The 26,748-nt window shown below is 39.9% G+C and overlaps 1 protein-coding gene across 3 annotated transcripts; it reads left to right on the top strand.

Moving 5' to 3' along the window:
- The first annotated feature begins 778 nt into the window (after positions 1 to 778).
- On the top strand, positions 779 to 26,298 carry KIAA1551 (KIAA1551 ortholog). Of its 3 annotated transcripts, none has more exons than XM_015413902.1 (4): positions 779 to 1,127; positions 18,126 to 23,612; positions 24,482 to 24,559; positions 25,415 to 26,298. In XM_015413902.1, exons 2-4 carry the CDS (start codon positions 18,155 to 18,157, stop codon positions 25,555 to 25,557), a joined length of 5,679 nt encoding a protein of 1,892 aa, XP_015269388.1. In that variant the 5' UTR covers positions 779 to 1,127; positions 18,126 to 18,154; the 3' UTR covers positions 25,558 to 26,298. The 3 variants fall into 3 exon arrangements, with proteins under 3 accessions (XP_015269388.1, XP_015269390.1, XP_015269389.1); XM_015413904.1 differs by lacking the exon at positions 779 to 1,127 and adding an exon at positions 1,808 to 1,836; XM_015413903.1 differs by lacking the exon at positions 779 to 1,127 and adding an exon at positions 4,531 to 4,559.
- Positions 26,299 to 26,748: the final 450 nt, after the last annotated feature.

The following is a 26,748-nucleotide window of genomic DNA, read 5'->3' as shown; positions in this document are numbered from 1 at the left end:
GGTAACAGTGGGAGTGCTTCTAGTGTCCTGGCCCCACTGGTGGACCTCCTGATGGCATCTGGTATTTTTGGCCACTGTGTGACAGTGTTGGACTGGATGGGTCATTGGCCTGATCCAACATTGGCTTCTCTTATGTTCTTATGTTATCTTCAAGACCACAGCCATACAGCCTGGAAAATCTACAACTAACATTTAACCTCAAATTAAGTATGAATATGGTTGTTTATCCTTGTACACTGCCCTGATCCGTGTTTACAGGGAAGGGCGGTATAAAAACTGAATCTAATAAATAAATCTTCCCCCATCTTTGCCTAGATCAATATTCATTTACACCCCACCTTTCACCGGAACAGGGAACCAAAGCAGCTTATATCATTCTTATTTTATTTATGTTTGGATTTATATCCCGCCCTACCCTACCCTATCTCCTCTCCTTCATTTCGTCCCCACAAACCCCCCAGCGCGCTTCCATAGCAGCGCAGGGGATTCAAACCTGGGTCTCCCAGATCCTATTCTGACAACAGCACAGCTTTCACTTTAGGGGGTGGGGGGGGAGCGGCTTTCAGACCGGCAATAACAACAGCCGCGAGAAACGCGGCGAGTATTGCGGCGAGCGCAGTCGACCCCGTGCGGCCGTTCCGTCCCTCGCCCTGCAAGCAGCAGCTGCCGCGTCTCCTTAGTGCGGGGAGGCGATCTTCTCGCGCGTTTTTTCATTTCCTTGTGGGCGGTGCCGAGCGGCGCAGGGAGGAGGAGGCCGGAGCAAAACGGCGAGGGAGGACATTCATGGCTGGTTATTTTGCAAGCGGCGGCAGCCAAGCGGGGCGGCTCTTCGCGGGGGCGCACAGAAGGCCCCCGAAAGAAGCGCCGGGTCGCCCTTTTCGTCCCTCAGCCACGCCCCTCGCCGGGCGCTGGGTTTCTGCCCAGCCTGCCTCGCAGGGGGGAAGGAAGGCGGAGGGGTTTAGCGGCCCTGGGGACGCTTTTGAGAGAGGCTTCTCGAAGGTTCTCCTGTCCCCGTTCTGTGGAGAAGAGGCTGGGAGGAGCCCGCTGTCGGTCCCCCGAAAACCAATACCTGAGGGCCACTTTTCGTTGCCTCCCTTTCCATGTTGCTGGAATCTCGACGGTGCCAGGTACGGTGAGGGGCGGTGGGGAAATGGGTCGGTTAGGGAGAAGGTGGGCGGCTAGGGGAGTTCAAAATGGCGGATGGTGGAAGCAGGCTCTTTCCTGGCTCTTATTTGGGTTCATTAATTGCAGTGATGGAGTCATCTCCCACCCCCACCCCCCGCCTCAGGTTGCCTCTGATTCCCGAGCCCTCTGGATGCACCTCCCAGCCCGGCGCGCGGGTGTCTCCGGGGCATTCTCTAGCATGCGGAAGAAACGACAGCACTTTCGACTCTTCCTTTTCCCTTGCTATTTCCCCATTTTTAGTGTTGCGATTGGCTTGCTGTGCTTTCATCTGGCTCACGGACTTCAGCTTTGTTTTATTTTTTTTGCTGCAGTGAACAAACGGGGCTGGACTTTGTGCTTTGAAAGTTCACGCGTAGAAGGTGTCAGTAGACCTTGTGTTTCCCTGTTGGGATTTCTTCCTTTCCATCTCTGCTTTTATCTTCTCCGACTTTGCAGGGCTCAGCAAGCGCCCCCCCCCCTCCCCCCTGTATTCGCTTCCGCTTTCCTCATTTTTTGCGTAGGGTTGAGAGCCTCGCAAAGGGCCCATTTGGCGCTGTGTTTTGTGCGGACCACGACTTTCCCCCCCGCCGTTCAGAAGACCTCTGGAGGGGAAAGGATCGGAAGGTTTTTGCCATCGATTTCTTACTAAACTGATGGATCTGTTAATCTGCCGTAGGTATATTTAATGTCATAGTTGAGAGGGAGTCTGAGCTCTAGTTAAGCAGTTTTTAAGCAGTTTTTGAGTAGATGGTGGAAATCTTCATTAGTGCTTGTCACGCTTCTCCATACTTTCTTCAGAGGTCTTTCTGAAATCCCTTTTGGTGAGAGCCGTCAAGCAAAATTGCCTTTGAGGTTCAGAGGCTTGCAGTTAAAAAAAAAAATACCCACACACAAGTTTCCTAGCTTGTGTTGAGTTATTGCCCCTGTTACTCTAGAGATCTGAGTGTTTCCCTCCCCTGCAGATGTGGCTTCTTCGTAATTTTAGCGGGAATTTATTTTGCAGGAAGGAATGCTTTTTATGACTCCATAGCAGCAAATGGGAAAAACAGGACTAAGCCTTTTATTCATGAGGGGTTTTTTTAACAACAACAACGAAGTATATGTGTTAAAAGGCTGTACACAGGCCAGAATTGTGTTTTGCTGTTTAATCTTTCAGGGAAGTTTGCCCATTCCTGACTTGAGGCTCAAAAACAAGTTTTGGTTCAGTTATTTTCTCTACCTATTTTATTAGATTATGTGAAAGTGACTAATTACAAGATTTTTTAAAAAATAGTGGAATCCTGCATTATCATATTTTTATCCTACTCTTCCTTCAAAGGAGCTCAAGACAGCATATATGGTTCTTTCCTCAGTTTTGGCCTGTGAGGGAGTACCTTATGGAACCTCAGCACATTTTTGCTATCTGCAAAGCTTGAAAAATAAATGTTGAACTTAGAAAACAAATTTTGTAGTAAAGGAAGGAGTGTATTATTTGGACAGAAATGGTATCATACAGTCACAATAGTTTTGATTGCAAACATCTTTGGATACCAAGTTAAATATGTTGAAAATACTGATCTTTTAAATGGTTTGTTATTACCAAAGATCTAATATATTGTTACCAAAGTTATCCTTGTTTAAAGAATAGAACCTTTTAACTATATCTACAGTTTATACAGCAATTATAATTATGCTATAAATTCCTGCATTTCCCCCCATGCTGTGCATTTTGAATGAGTAAAATTTTGCCTCACAAAGCATTTCACCCCCCTCCTGGGCAGTGTTCTGAAAAACAAGAAGCGATATTTTTCAAAAGCGTATGCATGTGGGGAACAGGATTCATAAACTGGATCAGTATGGGAGCATGAGAGGCCTAGGTGATCTTAAAGATTTATAACCTACTTGCTTATTCTTTTTATTCCAGGTAACACTCCTTATTGTTAAGAATACTACTAGAGTAAAAGGCATGTGCTCCTTTAAGCAGAGTGAGGCGCTGTAGTTGACTAATTCCCACACTGAGCCAAGGGGGTTGGAGTAGGTGACCTCTAGGATCCCTTCTAACTGTCAAGAAACTGGTCTCCTTTAAGAGAGTTTTTCTGCCTACGTGTTAGCTTTCTTGACTATAGAAGTTATCACCCCCACCTGCTGGCTTTTTATCAGAATTGTTGCTCAGGCTGGCAGAAATTATTAACTTGCAGCTGCTGAGAACTGTTATCTAAAGTTGACAGCTTGCAATTTAGAGGTCTATCCTGGTAACAGCTTTCTGTTGGCTAAATGGCTTTTCTGTCTGCACTGAGAACTTCAGCCCCACTAGAAAAAAATTTGCCCCACAAGCCACAAAGTTCTGGCTACAGGCCTGATTAAGGGGAGGCTAAAGTCTGAATCAACGTGTATTGTGTATTTAGGAACCATTGATATATGGAGGAATGTCAAAGGCCCTCCCTGTCCTGCATGATTCCAGTTGTCAAGCACACTTTATCTGGGTTCATTGGGGTCTTGTGGACAAATGCCAAGCCATTTAAAAAGTCAACAGATTATAATAGCAGCCCACCATTTGTTGATTATTGGTAGTCAAAGGGAACAAAAGGGATTCAATTGGAAACCTCAGTAGTAGCCCAGGAAGCATCATCCAATCTTGTTCACTTTCCTAGTTGAACCTCAAAGACTGGTCGCCTTTGTAATGTGAACTTTAGGAGCAGTGAGGTTTGCAATAAGGTTTGTAAGACCAGCTGTAGTACACTTTCACTTTGTTTAACTCCCCCCCCCTTTCTTCAGTGGGGATGCAGAGTGGCTTACGACGTTTCCCCCATCATTTTATCTTCTCAACAACCCTGTGAGGTAAGTTAGGCTGAGTGTGTGTCACTAGCCCAAGGCCATTCAGCAAGCTTCCATGGCAGAGTGGGGATTTGAGCCTAGGGTCCTAGATTGTAATATGACACTCTTAACCACTACGCTGTGCTGGCTCTTGAATAGTGGTTACTTTTTAAAGATCAGAATAAAGTTGTGTGGATTAGCATGTGAGCTGTGGTAGTAGCAAACCATGAACTGAACCAAGTAATTGACGGCATACTGTTCTGTGTGGGGACAAGAGGACAGCCTGGTAATGATTAATGGTGTAGATCATCCTGATCTGGAATGACAGTTGAGAGAGTCACATGATGTGTCACCAGGTACAGGATTGCATCTAAGTTGCATCAGCCAAAATGTCACCATGAATCAGCACTGGACGCTGATTGGTGCTGTGTATGTATATATTGTGTACAGTACTTGAGCAGTCACTTCACTCTGGTGGATGACTTGTATGCGAAGCACTCTGTCGGACGGCATGACGATTTGGAGTCTAGAACTGCTAAAAGACTGTGTGTAAATATCTGTGTAAATAAATTCACTGTGTATAGTCAGCACTAGCCAACCTGGTACGTGTGGTTACTGGACGCTTCAACGCTAACAGTAATATGCTGAGGACTTGGAGAATAATGTTTGGGTCTGCGTGAGGTATCCAGCATTCCTTTCAGTACTAAAAGTTACTGCAAGATCAGGATATAGGTTTAAACCCACCCACCCCCAAATTGGAGGATGTTTTTGTAAGGGAATAGGTTTGTAGTCTTGCTGTAATGTTATTATATGTATTACCTTGCTTTTATTGCATTGTTTTTGGAACAAGCTAGGTTATACAGTTTTTTGTTTGCATTGTTTGCTGATTCTGTAATCCTAGTGCATTGTTTATTGTTTAATCCAAGTCTGGAAATGATTTCTTCTAATGGCTTTACATAGAGATTGAATAGCATGGGGAGTAAGATTGAACCTTGTGGAACCCAACAAGACAAATCCCACACTGATGGCAGCTGGTCTCCAGCATCATTGGTGCTATCTTCATCCCATAGTCCAGCATGAACCCAAACTGAAAGCAACTAGAACAGATGAGGTGTGTAGGTAGACCTGGAGGTTTTTGGCCATGATGCCCCATCATCTTGCCCAGACCGGAAAAATTGGTAACTGGGTGATAATTCACTGCATAATTCTTCAGTGATTGATTATGATGGACTTCAGGCACTCGTTATCGAGTGCAAGTGGTAGAGTTCGAAGGTCACAGGATCCTGTTGACATCCACTGCGGTAACCGGAATAAACTGATCCTTAAATGGAGTAGATTGTAAGAGATTTCTCAGTGCCCCCCCCCCCCCCCCCCCCGCCACTTTTAAAAGCATCACAAGTAATCATCAGTTCATGAGAATTAAGAAATGAAAGATCTTGGGAACTAGTGCCAGAATACTTTAAACAACTGAGCTTATGCAATGGCGGTAATGAGTTCTCTGATATCGCCACTGCTGCCTCATAGCTGTTCCATTAAGCTCTATAACACACCGTGTCAGGTTCAGTTCAGTTTTGAGTATATATCTGTGTGTTGAGAATGTGGCAATGGGTGGACGACAACACAGACTGAACCTGTAGCCTTCAAACCAGACCTTTCCCCAAAGTATAAATGTAAAAAAAGTATATGGCTTCTGTTATCAGTAGGATTCCTCACAACCTGCAGAGTGAAGTCTCTCCTGAAGATCTCAGTGGATGAACAGATCTGCAGAACCCAGGCTCTGTAGGTCAGAAGCATCAGTTGGAACTGTTTCTGGAAGCTTATGGACAGCTAGTGCAGCTGCAGTTTAGCACCTAATGTGGTAGCAGCCAGTAGGCAGGCTACCTACATGCCGTACTTACTAAACTGCAGCATTTTACAGGGATGACGTGTCCATGATTCATCTCTAGGTTTTATATTAGCAATCCATAACTGATGGCTCCCACTTACTTGTTTTTCGGGTTTCTTCCACAATCTGATTCCATTATACCTTCTGAAGTTCAGGTTGCGAGACATTTGGGCAGCAGAGAAATTAAGAACCTATTTGCAACACCAGATATAAATAGTCAAAATTAGGACTCTTGCAGATCTCCTGGATAAGGGGATGTTCATGGAATGCACGATCACATATAGTTGTCAACATCCACTAAGGGCTCAAAAGAATTCCCTGCTTCATATACTTGCTTAATTAAAGGATGTGTTCCATCTGTGCTTGGCTGTTCCTTACCCAGAGACTCATGTTCTCCCTGCTGATTGAATTTGGTATCTGAGGTTTTTGTCTTGTGGTCTCAATGGATTCACTTCAGGATCTGAAGTTGACTTCTTGTTGACTGCATATTAGGTATATTTATACTAGGCAAAGCGTGTTTTCTCTGCTAACACGAAGTCAAAAGTGACAATAGATGTTATATACAGAAACATTTTTTCTGCCATTAGAGCTGTGTTAGTTGTCAGTTCTGCTAACTTGCAAGTGTTGAAATATTTCTATCTAGATTAGTAACTGACAGGATATTGAGGTTATGAAGCACTAACCACAGCTGCAACGGAAAGGATGCAGATGTCTGAAATGGTATCTTAAGACTAATCACGAGAAGCTTGAAGAGGAAGGAAGAGGAACAATTGGTTGCAAAGTGTGCCATGAGTCAAGAATATGAAATCTGAATGCTGTTTTAGAGATAAAAACTAGTTCCTGCTTTATTAAGTTGGATTTAAGTACACAAACAATTGAACAATGTATCGGTCACAAGATGAGTTAAACTATCCAGTCAGCACATCTGGACAGAGCTGGCTCCATATGATGCAATGGAGCACTTGGATGCAGAAGAGATGTCTGGTGGCTGGCTTCTCTTACTGAAAACTTGGAAAGGAGTGGTTATACAATGAATAAAAAATATACTTCCTCCGTCTATTCTGCTGACTAGCATCCTATAAACCTCTTTCTGAGATGCAGAGCTAGAAACTTAATGTTTTAGGAGAAAATTGGGACATCTGGTTCAGTTCAGACTTTACTTTCAAATGTAATATTAATGTATAGTAAAGGAAAATAAACCCATAGTTATACTATATGCGGGAGCTGCGGTGGCTCAAGTGGTTAAGACGCTGAACTGCAGGCTGTGGAAGGTCAGTCGTTCAGCAGTTCGAGACCCGGGTGCCGCATGACGGAGTGAGCTCCCGTCCCTAGTTCCAGCTCCTGCCAACCTAGCAGTTCGAAAGGAAGAAATTGCAAGTAGATAAATAGGTACCACTTCAGTGGGAAGGTAACAGCGTTCCGTGCGCCTTGGTGTTTAGTCATACCGGCCACATGACCACGGAAACGTCTTCGGACAGCGCTGGCTCTTCGGCTTTGAAACGGAGATGAGCACCGCAACCCTAGAGTCTGATTCTACTGGCTTTCGAGCAAGGGAACCTTTACCTTTATACTATATACGGAAGATGGCATGGTACAGCCCAATCTTGTCAGATCTTGGAAGCTAAGCAGGGTCAGTACTTGGCAGAGGAAGGCAGTGACAAACCACCTTTGCTTCTCACTTGCCTTGAAAGCCCTATGATAAGGTCACCATAAGTGGATTTTGACGGCATATGTGTATGTATACTGTTGTATTAACGTTAAACAAATAATTTTTTTCTTATCCACTTCAACATCTCTCATAGGACCTTCTCTAATAAATCCCTTGAATTTTAGCATATATCCCCTGGAGTTGGTATGCTGGTCAGTGAACTGGTCAAAGGGTAGTAAAGCCACCTTGAGCAATAGGGACAGGTTGGGTAATAAATGCTTCAATAAAATTGTGGTTAGGGAGAGTGTGTAAATTGCCATTAAATAGAGCAGCAAAAGTCCATGAGAATTGACATTATTTAGTCACTAATTTCCTGCTCTCTGTAACTTTTCCTGTTGTTGTATTTAACTAGTATAAACAAGAGTAGTGCAGAATCAAATAGTAAAGAACTATGGCATGGGGGAAATTGCTGAGGTCTCGATCTCATACAAGTCTCAGCTTACTTTGGAGAGGGAATCACTAGTTTCTGGTATTTCAGGGGTGTCTTGGTAGCATGGTTTGTCATGGATCCAGTTATGTTGTTGCTGTATAGCAGGGTTGCTGTACTACCGAGTTGTTTCTCAGCACTGAGGGTGATCATAAAAATATTCCCCAGGGTCCAGGAGTCTCAGAGGTGGATCTCTAATTACAGCTGGGTCTTCTGTATCTTCAGTCTCTCCTCTTGCTTTAGGGAGAATGGGAGGGCTCCAGCGGTTTGTCTCTGAGATGTGGGGAAAGGGGGTCTTGGTATTCCACGAGACTGTGGTTTCATCCGCCAGATCAGCATTGACCTGGGTTTGGCTTAGAAGAGTCTTGAAAGTTGGAATCAAAGTCTGGAATTGTCTTGGAGACTTCACCAGATGATGCTGTTGCATTGCCTTATGCAGCCTCTTCTAGTAAGGACTTTTTTTTGAGAAGATTCTAGAAGAGACTCCGGAGAAAAAGTATAGAGTGGTTTGTGGATGGGTCTTCCATAATAGTGTGTACAGCAGATGGAAAACTTGTAGCACATGCAAACTTGTGGATTGAGACTGCTAATCATATAGAAAATATGGCTCACCCTGGTATCTCGGAGGCAAAAAGGCCTAACCTGGATACGACATAAGTTAACAGATTGGTGGAGTACACTTGGAGTTTTATGACTGGGAAAGACTTAAACTTCCAGAAAAAGTTAGCTCACTTGACGTTTTATTCCCCATTTATACTGATTCAGGAATTCCTGACCAATTCTAACTAAATTCTAGCTTTTATTCACTTTTCCCTCTGAACCAGAGTGACAGAACTATATTTCCTGTATATGGTTCCGTCTCTCTGTTTCAGAGGAAATACTGTTAGAAAATACTATTTTATTATGACCTTTTTACATTGCCAAAATTCAACAGCTGGAAGTGGTTGGACTGAACAAAAGAATGTGTTCAAGATCATGATGACCTTTTATGCTGTCAAACAGTTCAAGATCCAAGAACCTTTGGCAAGATTCTGATACATTTACGATTAATGATTGCAATATTGTCCGTGATAATCACTGCCAAATATGTGAAAAAGAAGAATCATTGCCAGAGGCTTCTTACAACGGTTTATTAAAGGCGGGTCTGAATATAGAGAAAGCCTTTTAAAATGTATATTTTTAGTAACTCAAAACTAATGGGATGATGGGGTTGTGCAATAAAAGGTACCTGAAGTAGTGTAAAGCCTGATAGGATATAGGGTATTGATTTGTTTTAACTAGTATTACGAGTCAAAACATGGAACTTTGAAAGGGTTTTTTTGCTAATTTGGAAATCCCCTGACTGACATTTATTCTTGGTGGATATTTTCTTGATAAATTGATTCTAGGAAAGTCCCTAGTACTCATCAGGCTGTTTGGCTTTCTCAGTAGATCTGGGAGAGGGGAGCGGGGTGAAGAAAAGGCGTCTTTTAATTTCATGGCTGCTGTCACAGTCTGCGGTGATCTGGGATCCCAGGAACGTGAAGTCTGTCACTACTTCCACGACTTCCCCTTCTATTTTCCAAGGAGTGATGGGGCCGGATGCCATGATCTTAGTTTTTTTGATGTTGAGCTTCAAGCCCACTTTTGCACTCCCCTCTTTTACCCTGAGCAAGAGGCTCGTAAGGTCCTCTTCACTTTCTGCCATTAGAGTGGTATCGTCTGCATATCTGAGATTGTTGATCTTTTCCCCAGCAATCTTAATTCCCGCTTGTGATTCATCCAGGCCAGCATTTCGCATGATGTACTCTGCATCTATATTAAATAAGCAAGGTGACAATATATATCCTTGTCGTACTCCTTTTCCTATGCTAAACCAATCAGTGGTTCCATATCCGGTTCTAACTGTTGCTTCTTGACCCTTATACAGGTTTCTCAAGAGACATGTGAGGTGGTCTGGTACTCCCATCTCTTTAAGGCCCTGCCATAGTTTGTTGTGATGCACACAGTCAAAGGCTTAAGCATAGTCAATGAAGCAGAAGTAGATGTTTTTCTGGTACTCTCTTGCTTTCTCCATAATCCATATATATTCATATCATTTTAGCATTATTCACAAACCCATGACACAGTGATATATGTTACCTTTATATAGCTATGAAAGAGGATTGTGTTCTGCCATACATGCCTACTCAGATTTACTGTGGATATATTGGAAGTACCACAGAAGTTGCAGTGAATCTACTAGGTTGTAATCAAGCTGCAGTGAATCTGCGCTAATTTTCTATTAGCAAACACACTCTGTGTAGCTCATATTAAGGATATTTTATCAGTAATAGAAGCTAGAAGGGATTATAAATACCGGTTTATGGTTGCAGTCTAACAAAATCTATATTATTTATGCTACTAGGAGTGAGGACAAGTTCCTGGTGTGTGTGAGGATACCTAGAAACCATCCCATCTACCTTATAGTGTAGGATAGGCCATGTTAGATTACTGGGAGTAAGGCAGAGGCTAACGTGGACTCAAAATGGATGCTGGGATTCAAAATGGATGACGAGATAATTTTAAGGGAAGCCAAGTTTAGGAAAAATTCCTGGAATAAGTCAAAACAACAGCTAAGCCAAGGTCAAGGAGTTCTTGGCAAAGAAGTTAGGCAGGATGTAAATATCATTGGCAAGGGAAAGTCCAAAATAGGATATGCATAATTGTTTTGTGTAAATTATAATTTTAATGAGCTTGTCTTGCCAAAGATGATGTCGTGTCAGGTTGGTAGAAGTCCAAGAGGCTTGGAAAGATTCTGATTGCATAACAAAGGTGGGCAGATGAACCAAAAAGTGTATAAAAGTAGAGGAAAAGCTGAGTAAGGGTTTGGATTTGACAGGAATAGCCACTTGAATCCATAGCTCAATTCTCCCCGTGCCTAAATATCGGCAAAACTGCGACACAAATAAAAAAACTTACTCAAGCTTAATGGGAAAGAAAAATCAGAACCCACAGCCTCAACAGAAAGCACAAAGTAATCTGGTTTCTGATTATTTTTGACAAAATAAATCGGGACCGAAAATGTCGACAAAACAACACACAGCAACTAAAATGGTGGCAGATCACTCTGTCGAGCAACGAGAAGTAAAACAAGAAAACTCAAAACTCCTAAGGGCAATGAATGAAATGGAAGGTAGGCTATTATTGAATATGAGAACCTTTCTAGACCAATTCAACTACAAATGGAAGAAACAAAAAAGACAGTACAAGATACTAAAAAGAAGCTGAAAATACTCTAACCTGGGGGGAAATGTTAAGAGAAGAAACACAGATGATAAAACAAGAAGAAAATCTTGGTTCAAGAATACTAACCTTGGAACTGGACTCTCAACAAATGAATTTTAAATTCCATGGCTTTCCGGAAAAATCAGAGAATAATGTGGAGACCCAGCAATTCATAGCCCAGTGATTGACTGAATGCTTGAAAATAGAAGAAAATATAACACCAACAATCATGAAAGCATACAGGCTGGGATCTCTCAATAATCCCAAAATGAAAGGACCACAAGATATTATAGTGACTTACTATGATCTTCAATTTAAGAAAAAAATCCTCTCTGAAGTGCAGTGTCTGGGACATTTTTATTTCTTAGAAAATAAAATAGAAGTATTTCCGGGTCTTCCAATGGAAGCTATTGTTCTAAGTAGAGGCTTAAAACCAATCACACAGTAACTTCAAGAAGCCAAGCAGATCCAGGAAAAAGGAGATATAAAAGAAAATTAACATTTTACTCAACACCACCAAAAGGAAGTAACCTCTTAACTCCAGAAATGTCAGAAGAAATGTTATAATCATGTACCAAGTTTCCCATTGAATTATACAAATAGTTGTTGCAGGTATGTCATAAATTTTTTAAGGTAAATGAAAAAATAGTGGAATAATAATGAGAATAAGATATTAAGGGCGGAGGGGAGGGGATATTATAACTACTAACAACAATTTCTGCTCTGAGAAGACTTGATAGTAAAGGATGTGCGACTTTGACCCCATTCCTCTTCAGAGTTTTTTTTCGTTGAAGGCGCCTACAGGTCTATACATTGGAATAAGATATTAAGAACATAGCTTTTCTTGGTATAATTTTTTAATTTTTTAGACGTAGTTAATTCTTTTTAAGTTTTAGGTTTTTTCCATGTATATAAGGGAGGCGTACAGTAGTACATAAGTTCTAGATAGAATATATTTCATTTTGTTGGGCGGGAAGGTAAGGTAGTAAAGAAGTAACTATAAGTTTGTCTGTAGACAAAGGTTAGTGGAAAGAACCATATTATAAAGTTGATTGTTAGATTGAAGTTAAGAATATCTGTATTGGATTATTAATAATAATTACTTTTTGACTGTTAAATATATTCTTGTAACTGATAAGAAAGAAAAGAAGACATAGTAAGTTTAATACTTTTTACACCCCCTAGAGTTGGATTCAACTGGCTTTCGAGTAAGAGAAACCTTTTCCTTTTCCTTTTTATTATTATATAATAACCTTACAATACATAATTCTCAAATAGAAAATTTAATAATAATAGTATGCAGAATGTCATAAAAATTGTTACGTTAAATGTGAGAGTTTTGAACAATCCAATCAAGCGCAAGAGAGTTTATTCTTATATCTCAAAATAAATACAGATATCATATTTTTACAAGAAACACACAATAAAACAACATTACCTTTATTTAAATCTTCAAAATTTCAGTTTCAATTCCAAGCTAAAGGCTTCTCTAAATCAAGAGGGGTGGCCATTGTTATCTCAAAGAAAGTCAGATTTATACATAAAAGTAGGGGAAAAACTATGGAGGGCAGGTTGAGAGAATTGCACCTGCACTCTCTCTCTGCTTCACTTCTCTTACAGGTAACCATAGGGAGGCTGTGTGAAGGTGAGACATTCTACAAAACTTCATACTGGGATTGGTGAGATACATTGCTGCTACGCTACCATATTATTTGTTATTTTTGCTTCTTGCTGTTTTTGATAGAGTAATAGTTAGGTTGAAGTAAGATGTAGAATGTACCTATGTGTTCAATGCATTTCTTTATGTTGAGGGATGGGCTTGAGAATTCTGGATGTGATTAAAAGAGAATCTTTGTCAAAGATCATGTATTAATAAATTTTAATCAAATTATGGACTTGGTGTCTAGCCTTCTCTCTGCAAGTGTCTTAGAGTAAAATTCTAAAACACACCTCTCACAGGCAAAAGGCTTAGTCTGGATGCAACACAGGTTAACTAGATGCTGAAGATAGCAGAAGCACTGGACATAGAAGTAACCTGCTTGACTCCAAAGCAGTCTGCCGCACATTCACTTTAGACTTTGTGGGTCAAGAAGGCTTCCTAATTTGAGAGGGCACCACAGACCTTACTTATGAACCTTGGGCTTGCTACTATGATGCCTACTAGAAAAAAGATTTATTCAATGTGTAAGACAAAAAAGGAGGGTTGCCCTTTCATGTTGGCACAACCTGTAGCCAAGAGGGCAGAAAATAAAATGACTGGGACAAAAAATATTCTTCAGCTTCTCATTGCTGGTTATAATGCTACAATAGGGATGATACCAGTTGTTCATTTGGCAACATAAGGCCTCATGGCATTCGTATGTGATGGCACCTATTGTGGCAAATCTTTGCTAGCTGGGTTGGACAGTGTTTTCATGTCTAGGTGATTGAGCACCATGTTTTAATTTAGGATTTTTAAGATGTATTATGTGTTTTAAATTATTATATATATTATGTTTTATTATGGCTAGGTTCTGCCTTGCCTCTGTAACCCGCCCTGAGCCCATTGGGAAGGGCGGGGTATAAATGTGAAATAAATAAATAAATAAATAAATTGACTTGTTACAGCCCAATCTTTAGATATTCTTGTATGGCCATTTGCATACCATTCTGAGGGTCAAGAGAGTTGGGTCTTTAGGTAAATCAGGAAAAATCCTCTTTCATACCCTCTCAGCACATTCAGACAACAGGATAAAAGATATTGTTACTCAGGCATTTTTTTATCATTGTTGTGTCTAGTTGTCTCACAGTACTCAGATTGTTGGGTCTTAGGATGAGACCTCTACAGAACCAGTTACTAGTTGAAGTTACTTTATTAGTATTATCTCAGTTGTGATATTTTGTATTTTGTACAGATATGATGACTGGAAAAATCCTGGACATTTTTTGGGAAAAACCTTTTGTGTTTTCCCCTGAGGAATCTCCACCAATCTTTCCTGTGTGATATTTTCTCTTTTAGAGTGAGTGAAATACTTCTTAAGGCAAGGCTTTTAACACTCAGAATTAGTACCATGAAAATGTCCTCAGACTTTTTCTATTTGAAAAATTGGGAAATATTGAAAAAATAAAGTCTATGAAATATTTCCCTTTTTTGAGTAAGAGAAATGTCCCAAAAAGCATCACTCATACTAAATTTATAGCATAAAAGACTGACATTTGGGGGAACATTGAAAAAAATTCTGATCCCCCCCCCCTTTTAGAATGAACAAAATGAAGGACAAGGTGTGACTCAAGATGCGTAGTATGACATTTTTAAAAATTCATATAACTGAATTTAGGACAGTAAAATAAAACTAAAATACAGTTGAGCGTAATAAAGTAAAAGAAGAACATAAAACAGAGACTATTAGGCAACTATTATTATATATTTGATCGTGTACACTGCTCAGCACCTGATTGTCCCACCATATCTGTTATAAGAGGAGTAATATATTTGTAACGGATCTTGTTATACCATTTACATCTGAGCATCATGTGCTCAATAGTTTCTGTCTCTCCTGAGCCACATCGACAAAGTCTATATTCAGTGGGGATCCTTTTGAATCTGTCCTCAACCATCGCGGAGGGGAAAGCCTCACATCTGACTTATGTGAAGGTTTTCCTAAACTTGTGAGTATCAAGCTGTGATAAATAGGACATGGGTTGCAAGTGATATTTGACAGAATCTGGGGCTCTAAACCTAGGACATCTACTGAGATCTGTCTGTCTCTCCATGTCCATCATTCTCTGTTTTAGGGCTGATTTTGCTACATCCCAATGTACTGAGAATCGCTTGGGGGAAAAAACCAAGCTCATATAATTTATTATGAACTGCTTTCAGCCATTTGGATTGAAAGTTGTCTGAGAGTAACAAGTGGGTTAGTCCCTGAGGATGGAAATTTAGTTTAAGCCAATACTGGAGTGAAGCTAAAGTAATTTTGGCTTCCACTGATATAGCACCTGTCTCTAGTCGGATCAGTGTATTTGATACACACCTCAGGACCTGAAGAACTGCTCTGAGAAATTTGGACTGAACTCACTCTAAGAGGGCAAAACTAGAGGAAGGAGACCCAATAAAAGTGCCATAGAACATCTTTCCAATTGCCTTTGCTTGAAAGAGTTTTGGGGCAGCTGGCACATAATAAACCCCTGTGGTGCGATGGATAGACACATGCTGTTGTTGAAGTTTTGGTGGCTGTAAACTGGGGGAGTCCAAGTAACTTACTATATCATTAATATATAGATTAAACAGGGAAGGGGCTAGTACGCAACCCTGCCTAACTCCCCTATAGGTGTTAATAGGGTCCGATAGATTTCCTTTCCTGTTAAGCCTAACCTGCAAATGGGTGTTATCATGAAGAGCCCGCAACAAGAGGAGCCTTCTATCAATTGAGGAAGCTTCTAAGCCGGTCCACAATTTCGGCCTCGATATTGAATCAAAAGCCGCTTTCAAGTCAATGAAAGCAGCAAAAAGCAAATTAAGACCCTTAGCAGCGTATTTTTCTATAAGGTATTGAATTGCAAGGCAGTGGTCTAAAGTGGATCTAAACTGTCTAAAACCAGATTGCTCTGTCACAATCACATTTTCTTCGATCAGCCAATCCTCAAGCTTTACCAGAAGGTGTTTAGCATATAACTTGCTACATATATTTAAAAGGCTAATAGGCTGATAATTTGCGGGGTCTTCTCTTGCGCCCCTTTTGAATATGGGGACCACTATTGCCGTATTCTACTCTGAGGGGATAAGGCTTGAAGAGTCTCTAATAGTGAAAAGGGCTGCAAGGAAGGGTGCCCACCAATCGATATTTTCTTTAAAAAATTCAGATGGCAGTCCGTCAGACCCTGGAGCCTTAACAGATTTTAATTGAACAATATAGGATTTAATTTCCTCTTGAGAAACTGGTGGCCAGGAAGGCAACTCCTCAAAATCAGCAGTTGTCACTGGGGTTAAGGGAGAATCTTTATACAATTGCTCAAAAAAGGTAACCCGTTTGCAGGGCTGAATTGGGGGAATCAGTCTGGGAGAAATTTTTTTTGTTTGTTATTAGTGACCAATCACCAAAAGAGGGAGTTTTTCTATTTGGCAGCCAGAATTAATTCTGCCCAAAGAGCTTTGGTGTAATTTTTTTTCTTTTGTTGTGTTAGGTGTTTGTAATCCCTTTTTTGTGACCAGAGTTCTTGTTGGATTAGAAATTTTTGGTCACCACTTGATTTTTTAAGCTGATAGTAAATGGCAGAAAGCTTTTTTCTTGCCTTTTGGCAATCCACATCAAACCAGGGTTTAGATTTCTTGTAAGATGTGGTAGAATGGCCTTTAGGTTCACATAGAATAGTTTTTAAATCCTGGACAAATCTATTATAACATGTAAGAAGACTCTGTATGTTAAGTTCCTGGTAGGTAAATTTGGGAACCTTTAGCCTCAATTACTTTACTGAGTATTCACCTTGCTGATAGTTCTGTGTATTATGATAGTATAAGAGAGTTTCTGTATAACTAATACAATTACTTTTATATGTTGTCGAAGGCTTTCGCGACTGGATTTCGTTAGTTGTTGTAGGTTTTCCGGGCTGTATGGCCGTGGTCTTGGCATTCTAAGACCTGATGTTTCCCCAGCAGCTGTGACTGGCATCCTCAGAGGTTTAATACAGAAAGATGGAGTATTCTCTGTGTCAGGGTGAGAAGAAAAATGGTAGGCAGGTAATTTTATATCTACTCAAGAAGGTGGGGTAGGGCTGAGTCATTATCTTGTAGGAGTTCCCCAGGCTGTGACATGCTAATGGAGGAGCTTTCCTGAGGAGGTTCTTTTGCATATGGATTGGCTGTTGAAATTCTAATCTTATCTGTAGTGCGATTGTAAGATGTAGAGCATTTTGTGTTTTTCAGAACAGGAAACCATGCCCTATTTATTTTTAAACTCTCTTCTTTCCTGTTGAAATTGTGTTTATGCTTATGAATTTCAATGGCTTCCCTGTGTAATCTGACATGGTAATTGGATGTGTTGTTCAGCCTTTCAGTGTCCAATTGTATGGGATATCTTTCTGAGGCCGTAGGCAGGATTCTTGGACGTTTGAGACCTACCACCTGCTTGTACAATCTTTGCCCCTCCTGGCTATTTAAATCTACCTGGGGGGGGGGGCTAGCAGTTTGAAAGACAGTGGATACCTCCTGGAAATATAGGGTGGTCACCCCTGCTTTGACGCGAGCAGTGGTGTGTCCAATTCTAAAGAAACCTATTCTGGACCCAGGAGAGTTGAGTAATGCTGTCCAGTCTCAAATGTTCCATTTTTACACAGGGTAAATGAGTGAGTGGTGGTTGTAAAAGTTTTTGGATTCCTGAATGACAAGACTGTTATGGGGATTCCCCTTCATGTTCCACTGCTGCTTCTGTTACTTGCTTCCTGTTTTTACTTGGTTTTTATCAAGGCCATAATATAAATGACATAACATTTGTAATAGTTGTGTGCTGATTAGCAGATGTACGACCCGCTGCTGCTAACTAAACAGTTCATTTCTATTGCTGGAATAGTTGGATGTCTCAAGGCACTGTTTTTGCTTCTTTGTAGACTTTTTTGCATGTGTATATGAAGTGAGGTATTTTTAGAGCATAGTCTCCTCTACTGTTTTATTTTATTGGTAATATGCTTGTTGACTTGAAAAACTACAGTATGTACAAAAACCAAGTAAAAACAGGAAGCAAGTAACAGAAGCAGCACTGGAACATGAAGGGGAGTTCTATAACAATGCCATATTGGATTGGGGTTAACAGAATTTATACAGCAAATAAAATTGCTGCTTTGTTTTTTGGGTAAGATACATTTCTTTGTAGAAAAAGGTATAATATACCTTTCTTGTATAATTATCATTATCTTTACTTTTCCCATAGATTTTGGAACATAATCCACTAGCAGCACGATGGACTGGACTGTAAGACCACATCATGCCACCAACTTAAAAGGAAGAGATTTCCAAGTTCAGGGACTGTACCAGTCACAGCAGGTTGCATCTGGATTTTCTCAAGCAAGTGCATCAATTCAAAATTCTTCAGCTTACGTTGGAAATGTTCAAGCTATGAAAATACATTCTAGTACTGAGAACATGGTGCCAAATCAAGTATCTTCTCAAAATAATGTGGGATCCAACAACTTTCAGCCACCTCTCCTAAAGTCATCAGTACCTGTTACAGGCTTTGGGACAGTGCAGCGTTTTGTTGGCCAGCACCCAGATATACGGGTTTCCAACATGACTGGCCAAATGACATCTGGCATGGCCAAGAACACCTGGCCAAATTCTAATCTGCATATTATCTCCCATGTAGCACCACAATTTAGCACAGCAAATCCTGTGCAGAGACCAGCAAATCAGTATATAACCTCAGATATGTACAATAACCAGCCACAAAAAAATGGTTCTAATTCTATACAAAATTCAGTTTATTGGGGTAACATAAATAGTTTATGTTCAAAAAGGTTGCCAATGATAGTTCCCAAGCATCGGCCTGCTAATCCTCAAACACATGCTACAGTGCCTCTTAACCAAGTATCGAGCCATTTTGTAAATTCTCAGCAGAACTCTTCGTACCTTACTTTTTCTTCAGGGCAAAATATTCAAAACCAAATAAATGACATAAATTCTGGCTCTGCAACAGCTATGCAATCACAGCAGTATGCCTCTAACTGTGCATATTCTTTACCATATACCATACCTACTAATCATTATGCAGCCCAGGTCATCCCTCAGGCCACTGACACAAACCCACCACCACCGTATGCAGTGCTTCCTATACAAATAAACCATGGACAGTTTGTACTACCACAACCAGTTCCAAATTCGTCTAATGAAAATGTTCAAAATTCTCAGAATCTTGCATTGGATCAAAGTAGCATTTCATATTCGGTTCAGAATCTTCAGACTCCTCAGTCTGCACCAATCTCTAGAGAAACCAATGAAAAAGGAGGTGCTGCAGATAGTATACATGGGCATAGCGCTGAAAACCAGCCTTTCGATGAGTTGACAAAGTCGACGGTTGAGGCCTTAAAGGGTTTATGTGACAGCCTTCAAATACCAGGAACTGTTCCTCTTGATAAAACGTCAACACCGCAGGCATCTAGAAGTATGGTAGAAGATTATACAGATAAAAGCTCAGGAAATGCTCTTGATAGCTTAACTAAGTTCAGAGAAAGTCTAACGCTGGATATGAGAAACATTCTTGCAATGAGAAATAAGTTATTAAATCTGCAAGGCCAATTTAAATTAAAACAACAATTATTTCGGTCTGTAGCACAGAAGTCAAAGGCCTCTGATCCCTCTGTTCATAATCCTGATCTTTTGTTTCCTAAATCTAATGCCAGTCCGCAAACTGCTCCACTGCCTCAAGCCACCCAGCCAACATTTTCACCTCTGTCACATAATGCAGCTCAGAATCCTACCTCCTTGCTTCCACATGACAGTGCTCAGAATCAGGCACCACTTCTTGCCTGTAGCTCCAGTCAAATCCAAGACAGGTCTTTATTGCCATTGAAGAAAAGAAATTACTCTAAACCAATTCTTCAGGGTTTACTTAAAGGTACGTTTGATGAAGAAATGTTGCTTAATACCCTTGTTGTTGCAAGTACTGAGAAAAATCAGAGTAAACAGTTGTTTCCCCAAGAGATGTGTTTTTCTGGTTCTGTCTTAGATTCTAGTGATGTTAAATCTAAAACCTGTGTGAATGATATGAAGAGAGCTTCCAGGCTGAGCCCTAAAACTTCACAAACTGTTTCTACCCAAGGGTCTTTGACATCCACAAATGTCAATCTAGGTTTTGAACAAATTTCTGCATTGGGCAAGGATCAGTTAACAAACATGTCCGCCATGTCTGGAGGAGGCAATGGCTTTGTATTGAACAAGGATAAAGTGGGAACAACTGTTACTAAAATATTGACTGATCCTCAGAGTACAGTTTCAGTTCAAAATCCAGCTGAATCTTCACAGTTAAGTGAAAAATTAGCAAAAGAAGGAACTAAAAATTCCCAGAATCCTAGGTCTGAATTTATTCAGCAGAATAAATACCATTGTTTCCAAACAACCGAGAAGAGCATTACAGCTTGCAACAATCAAAACTATATCCCTAGCTCAGCCTCTCTTATTGCTGCTGTTCCAGAAGCAAGAATAGTTCAGAGGTCATCATTTACGGGGAATTCTTGTACCATGGGAAAAACCTGTTCTTTGGAGGAGCTAGAAACAAGTCTTGCTTTGTGGAGGAAGAGCCCTGCTGCATCTCTAAATGATCAGTTAGGTGGAAGTACAAAACCAACTATGCATTCATCTTCATTGGATGGAGTAGAGGATAAAGAGATGAAATATACCATGAAAAATTTCCCAAATGCATTAACACACTATGAGAAGTCTAGCATTACAGTTGAAAAAAATGAACCAATTCTGTCTTCTGTTTCCTCATCTCTTGGGCAAAAGCTTGATGCTGTAAGTTCAAGTTCATCAAAGAGCTCTGAACCTCAAGTAGCTATTGTTCCTCCGTTAATTCTATCAAAAGAGGAAATTTGGAATGAAGTACAGGAAAAGAGTTTATCTTCTGTGTTGGAAAAAACTTATCCAGTTATTTCAGAAGGCAGTGTACACAGTTTACATGAATTTGTTCTCACGTCGGATACTGATAAGCTGGTAAAAACTGCTGGTTCTCCATCAGATTCCTGTGTTACTGTAAAAGAAATAGAGTCAGATATGTACCAGAAGCCAGTCAAATGCACTAAAGAAAATGGAATACAGAGTGCTGAAAGTGGAACAGCCTGTTATTGTAATCAAAACCAGAGGCTAACTGGTTCTTTAGAACTGGAAAAAAATACATCCCAGCTCTACTCTAGAAATAGTTTTCCACCAGGAACTAACAAAGATAACTCAAGTCCAGTTTCTCAGAAATGTCCTCCTAAAGGTAATCCAGATTTGGTAGAACAAGAAGGTACTGTGTTGAATGAAAACATGTTGCAGATATCCAGCGTGTGTACTTTAGTTCAAGGAGATGCATTGTACAATTCACAAATAGCTAATATCTTTAATACTAGTTCTAAAGCAGAACACAACATTTCTTCAGAGAACCAGGGGCCTGATTCATATCATGCAGAACCACAGTTGAGCCACTTGAGAAGAGAATCTGGAATGAATGGGAGCACATCTGTGGGAGATGTCTTGTTACCCTCACTATGTACCTTATCAAAAACTATTGCAGAAAAGCTGTTAAGCTTGCCAGGTTTAAAGATGCCCAAAGGTGGTAAGGTGTCAGATGAGGTGAATGTAAGAGAGTCTGAGGAAGAAAAAAACACTGAATTAATCAATCGTAATTCTGGAAAGGTTTCTGAGCAAAATATGTCCTGCAATGATGTTCATAGTAAAGATCTGGCCAGTGGTAACCAAGAAGTACTTGGAAACAGCATACCTGATGAGAGTACCACACACAGTATCCAAGATGATGTACCAAGTGATGAGAATCAAGTCCATTCTGTGAACAATATTGACATTGCTCTAACATTGCTAAATGATCAGTTGACTGAACTCTTACAAGAATTTCCTTATGGAATTGATTCTTCCAAGGCATTAAAGAACACTGAAAATGAAGATTCTGCAACTAAAATAAATGAGTTAAAAGATGGACAAGAGATTCAAACTTGTGGACAGAACTCTGAAGCTGGACCAAGTGAACTGGACCAAATAAAAATCACAATATTAAACTCTCAAGAAATGAAAGAATTATTTCCAGAATGCCGCAGTCAGTCCTCTAACAAACTGGAAAACAGAGAAAATGATGAGCTTGTGATAGCTTCAGAAAATACAAATAAAAGCCATATTCACACCACACTTGTTGAGAGCACAAACACCTCAACTGAAACAGTCCAAGAGCCAGCAGGTCATTCATTTTGTTGTATACCAGCTTGGTTAGCTTTAAAGTATGCAGTGGAGCCTTGTAAACATATGTTGGCTAAAGAGGCTGCTTTAAAGCAGCAGTTGGTTCAGTATTTGCCATCTGAAATTATGATTAAAGAGGGATTAGAAACTGAGACTTCTAGTACTGATTGTCAATTAAATAATCAACAGCAGACTCCATGTCCTATTAGCAATAACTTTCCTTCAGAAGTTGAAAGTAACAGAATTTTGAGTAAAACCTATGCAGGAAGAGAAAGTGACCTTCAAGAAAAGGAATGTAAGCCACTGAAAGATGATAATGGACTTACTCCACGTCCTTTCTTGGGGAAATTAGAGCCTCAGAAACCGAAAAATAAAGAGCAGGGCATAGAAGTGCTAGAAAAAGTTCAGATTGATGGACTGTGGAAGCAAAAATGTACATTGGTTTCTCAAAGTCAAGAACAGTTGTATTCAGTAAGAGATTACTCAAAAAGGGAATCTATACGCTCTGCCTGTGAAAGAGAATTGTCTGTCAAAAAGAGAACTTCAAGAGAGACAGTTGTTGATAAATCAAAATCAAATACTCTCCTGCGTAGACGTATGGAAAACAAGCACAGTAAAAAAGAATATAAAATTAAACGGGATTCAAGTGAAACACACATAATTAAGGGACCAACTCGCACCTTTAAAAGGGGGTTGAAGAAACACATCGCAAGTGAAGGAAAACAGAAAACTAAAGAAAGACCATGTAGTATTGTAACAGACTTTTCAAACTTAAGTAATGTTGACTTGGTTTCCAAAGTGGACAATAATGCTCAGCATTCCCGAGAACATGTAAACAGACAGAAATGCAAAATTGAGAGCAATTTGGAGAATAACAAAACTGTGAGAATGGAACATAGGGATTCCAATAATTCTGAGCCAGTTGAGCAGAATAAAGGCAGCTTGGTAAGAACGAATCTGAAGAAATTTGCCTATCCGGAAGAGAGAGGAAATATATGGAAATACAGAAGATTACTTTCAAACACTTCTAAACTGCAAACGTTTAGAGGGCAGCTTCTTAATATGAACAAAGCTCTTTCTTCAAGCAAAAGGGGTGCTTATAAGAGAGACAAGTGCTTTGTGAAAACTCTTTCTGATAAAAAATCACCTTGTGGTAAAAAAATCAATACACTCACGCTTCAGAGAGAGCAAAAGAAAAACTACTTGAATAAAGTTGCATTCAAGCAGATGGACCAAAGCATTTGCTTGACAGAGTTAGAACAATCACCTTCCAAATCTGCGTGGTATGTAAAACCAAGCAATGCTTCAGAACACCCTGAGAACAAAAACTATATTCTGTCTTCCCAGCAATCTGAAGCGGTGAAACCCCAGATGCTTGAATTCAAGATGTGTCCAGAAATAGTGTTTAGAAATTTGGTCTCTGAAGATGTTTCAGATGCAAAGAAACTTCCTGAAAAAGAGATAATTCCAGTTTCAGGTACTGTATATATTTTTAATGGATGAAACCCTTCTGTACTGGAATAAATTAATTATGTAAGGCCAAATGCATAATAGAAATGATTTTGATATTGTTAAATTGCTAATTTTATAGAACAAAGTTTGAGTCCAGTGGCACCTTTAAGACTGTCAAAGTTTCATTCAAGGTATAAGCTTTTGTGTACAAGCACACTTCTTCAGATACAGTGAAACAGAATTTCCTCAATGATTACGTATAGGAAGGGGGGGGAGTTTAGTTGCCAGAAGGACTAGTTAGCCTTAAGATGCATAAGTGGGTGATTATAGCTAAGCTTATTAAGGCAGTTGGTAGGATCTGTGAAAGGCGGTAAATTAGCATACAAATACAAGATATAAGAGAAGTCTTTGGTTGAGGTGGCAGGCGCCCAATTATTCAGCCTCCCTTGTTGAAGCTTTCTATCTCTGTATGGCTCAGACTAAGAAGGTCCACATATTTTTTGGGGTTATGGCCTATTTGCTTTGGTTACATCTTTCTTGTTATAGTGCTACCTGTCTTAAATTATTGTGCCTTTTTGTTTTAATTGTTTTAACTATTTAATTACTATGATGTAATGATTTTGTCAAACTGCTGTTGTGATCCACCCTGAGCCCGCTTGTGGAGGGAGGGTGGAATATAAGTTGAATAAATAGAGTTAACCATACATGGAACACTTAATGAAAGTGTGCATAATCGGTACAAAGATGGCTGTTCTCAGATGATGTGGGAGATCATCATGGTATGTAGACTATGTTCTGACACCTTAGCCATTAGCTGATTAATGTTTAACATTAGTAGTTACATTACATCTACATTAGTCTGAAGACTGTAAAGCTTTTATTTATTGCTTGCAGCTGTCAAAAGTAGAAGAGAAGACTGGTTAAATTACATTCCTCAAAAGAGAAGAAAAACTGATGAAAAGGAAATTCAAGGTAACTCAGTTTTTAGAGTAAAGTTAAAATTCTATGTTTTGGGAAGTACAGCTCAGAACAAAAATAACATCCAGGCTGAACCTGGATTACTGACCTGTTTCCTACCTCTTGCACCTGGTTTACGAATGCGAAGTGACTCATATTGCTGCTGTGCTGCTTCCTGCTTCTGTTAATTATAATGCACTATATATATAAGATGAGATTTAATGCAAATGTAAGGCCAATAAAACTGCCTGATAGATACAATTATGGAGACTGATTTGTTATGGTAGATGTCATTTATCTGTTCCTAAAATTTCTGTAATATATTGTAATGCTGTGTGTCACTTGTACCATTCTTAAGTATGGGCTCTGCAGCATTTAAAAATATTTCTGCTCTAAAATGAAAAACAACCACACCACTAAACTTTATCAAAAAGTTTTCGTGTGATTCCAGACATCAAATACAACCCAAGCTACCACTGCATTTGATTCAGAGGGTCAGTTTTCTATGTGAGTGTACACTCCAGAATGCACATGAGGGACTGACTGCTTATTGTATCTGAATTTCACATGCAGAGGATGCTCAGCAAATCTCCTTTTTGGTGGTCAGGAATTCACAGATTTGGTCATAATGATTATGATAATCTCTCTCTCTCCTATGCCCTCTCAAAAAAACAAACTCAAAATAAAACACAACTTCTGAGGCACTGGGAGTGTCTGAAATGCAAAGTCCAAAATTGATCCTCCTCCCAATTTGCAGATTTTGGGAGGGGCAGGTTTCAAGGTTAGCAACCTTGAAGAGTGGGATGTAAATATTTACAGTTAAAAAAACAGAAATTGAAACCATGGGTTGTCTTTGTTGCCATTCTGCAGTTGACGATCGTATTCCACTCGATACTGCAATGGAACTATTGGAGAAGAATGAAGTTATCAGGAGCTCCAATGCCACATTTGAGACCTTCAGGAAGATGCACCTGGAAAAAAGCCGAAGCCTGGATAGCAGTCCTATTAACTAGGCATCCATAGGTTTTGAGCCATACCATGGGAACACTGATTGTGATCTGCTTTACCTGACTGGACTGTGCAATAGTGTGACAGTTTTGGCCAGACAATAATAGTTTGATATTGGCGCAGTGGAAATCAGTAATTGTACACTGTGTGTGCTTAAGTTCCATTTTCATTCAGGAAATGGTCACAGTCTTGTCGCTGTGTCTGATTAAATAATGGAGCAATACCATTTCAACTGGTAATGTTCCTAATCCACTTTATTTCATCCTCTGTAATTTATAATGTTGATAGATAAGCAGTACATAAAAGCAGAACGTTGTCTTTTTATGTAGGCCTTTCAAATGGATAGTGTGGCTTTTTAACTTTGAGGGGAAGCATGCAACAGAGGCAGGTAAACATTACCGTATTTATCAGGGAACTCTGTAAACTACTAGAGATGCTGCTATCTGGTTAGCTGAAACATTACTGACATGTCAAAATTAATTTTTACTTCTTTTGTAGTTTCAGTTAATGGGGTTTATGAAACAGGGAGTCTACTGTGTTCAAAAGAAGCAAAGACTGATGTTCAATGTGGGTTGCAATGTTAACCAATTCGAGAACACAATTGTGTTTTGACTCCAAATTTACTAGGTTCAAGATCTTATTTGAATTATTCAGATAGTTACTGTAAATGAGCCAGCCCTACTGTAAGCTATATTAGCTAATGTTTCAGATGTCATGCTGTACAAACTGTTCTGATGTTGAATATTCTTTTGTGCCTTTCAAAATGTATTGAGAATAATTGAAACTTCTGTTACACTCAGTGGTATTTTTAATGGGTTTCATATTAAAATTGCATTTTGACAAGTTGTGTAATGTTTTACTTTGGAGTCCCAATTTTTCTTCGTCAGACAAGTCCTTAGGAGTACTGCTCTAGTATTTGAGAAACAAGTTGCTGCAGAGGATAAAAGTGCTTTTTACCAACTACCTCTGACTCAGAAGCCTTCCCCCTAGTTGGAGACTTCCAATCTGATCACATTGATGCATGCAGTCATAATCTCAAGGCTTGAAAACTGCAACGTGCTCTGTGTGAGGTAGTTCTTGAAGATTATTTGGAAACAGGAATTGGTAAAAAAAATATAGCAGATCATCCATCATCAGGGTGGACCACATGGATCATATTACACCTGGCTTGTGACTTTTGCATTGGTTGTCGAGTT

This window comes from Gekko japonicus, unplaced genomic scaffold (assembly GCF_001447785.1).
Source record: "Gekko japonicus isolate JY-2015 unplaced genomic scaffold, Gekko_japonicus_V1.1 scaffold1588, whole genome shotgun sequence".
Lineage (NCBI taxonomy): Eukaryota > Metazoa > Chordata > Lepidosauria > Squamata > Gekkonidae > Gekko > Gekko japonicus.
Note: the sequence above shows the minus strand (reverse complement) of the source record. Positions and strands in the feature narration are given on the sequence as shown.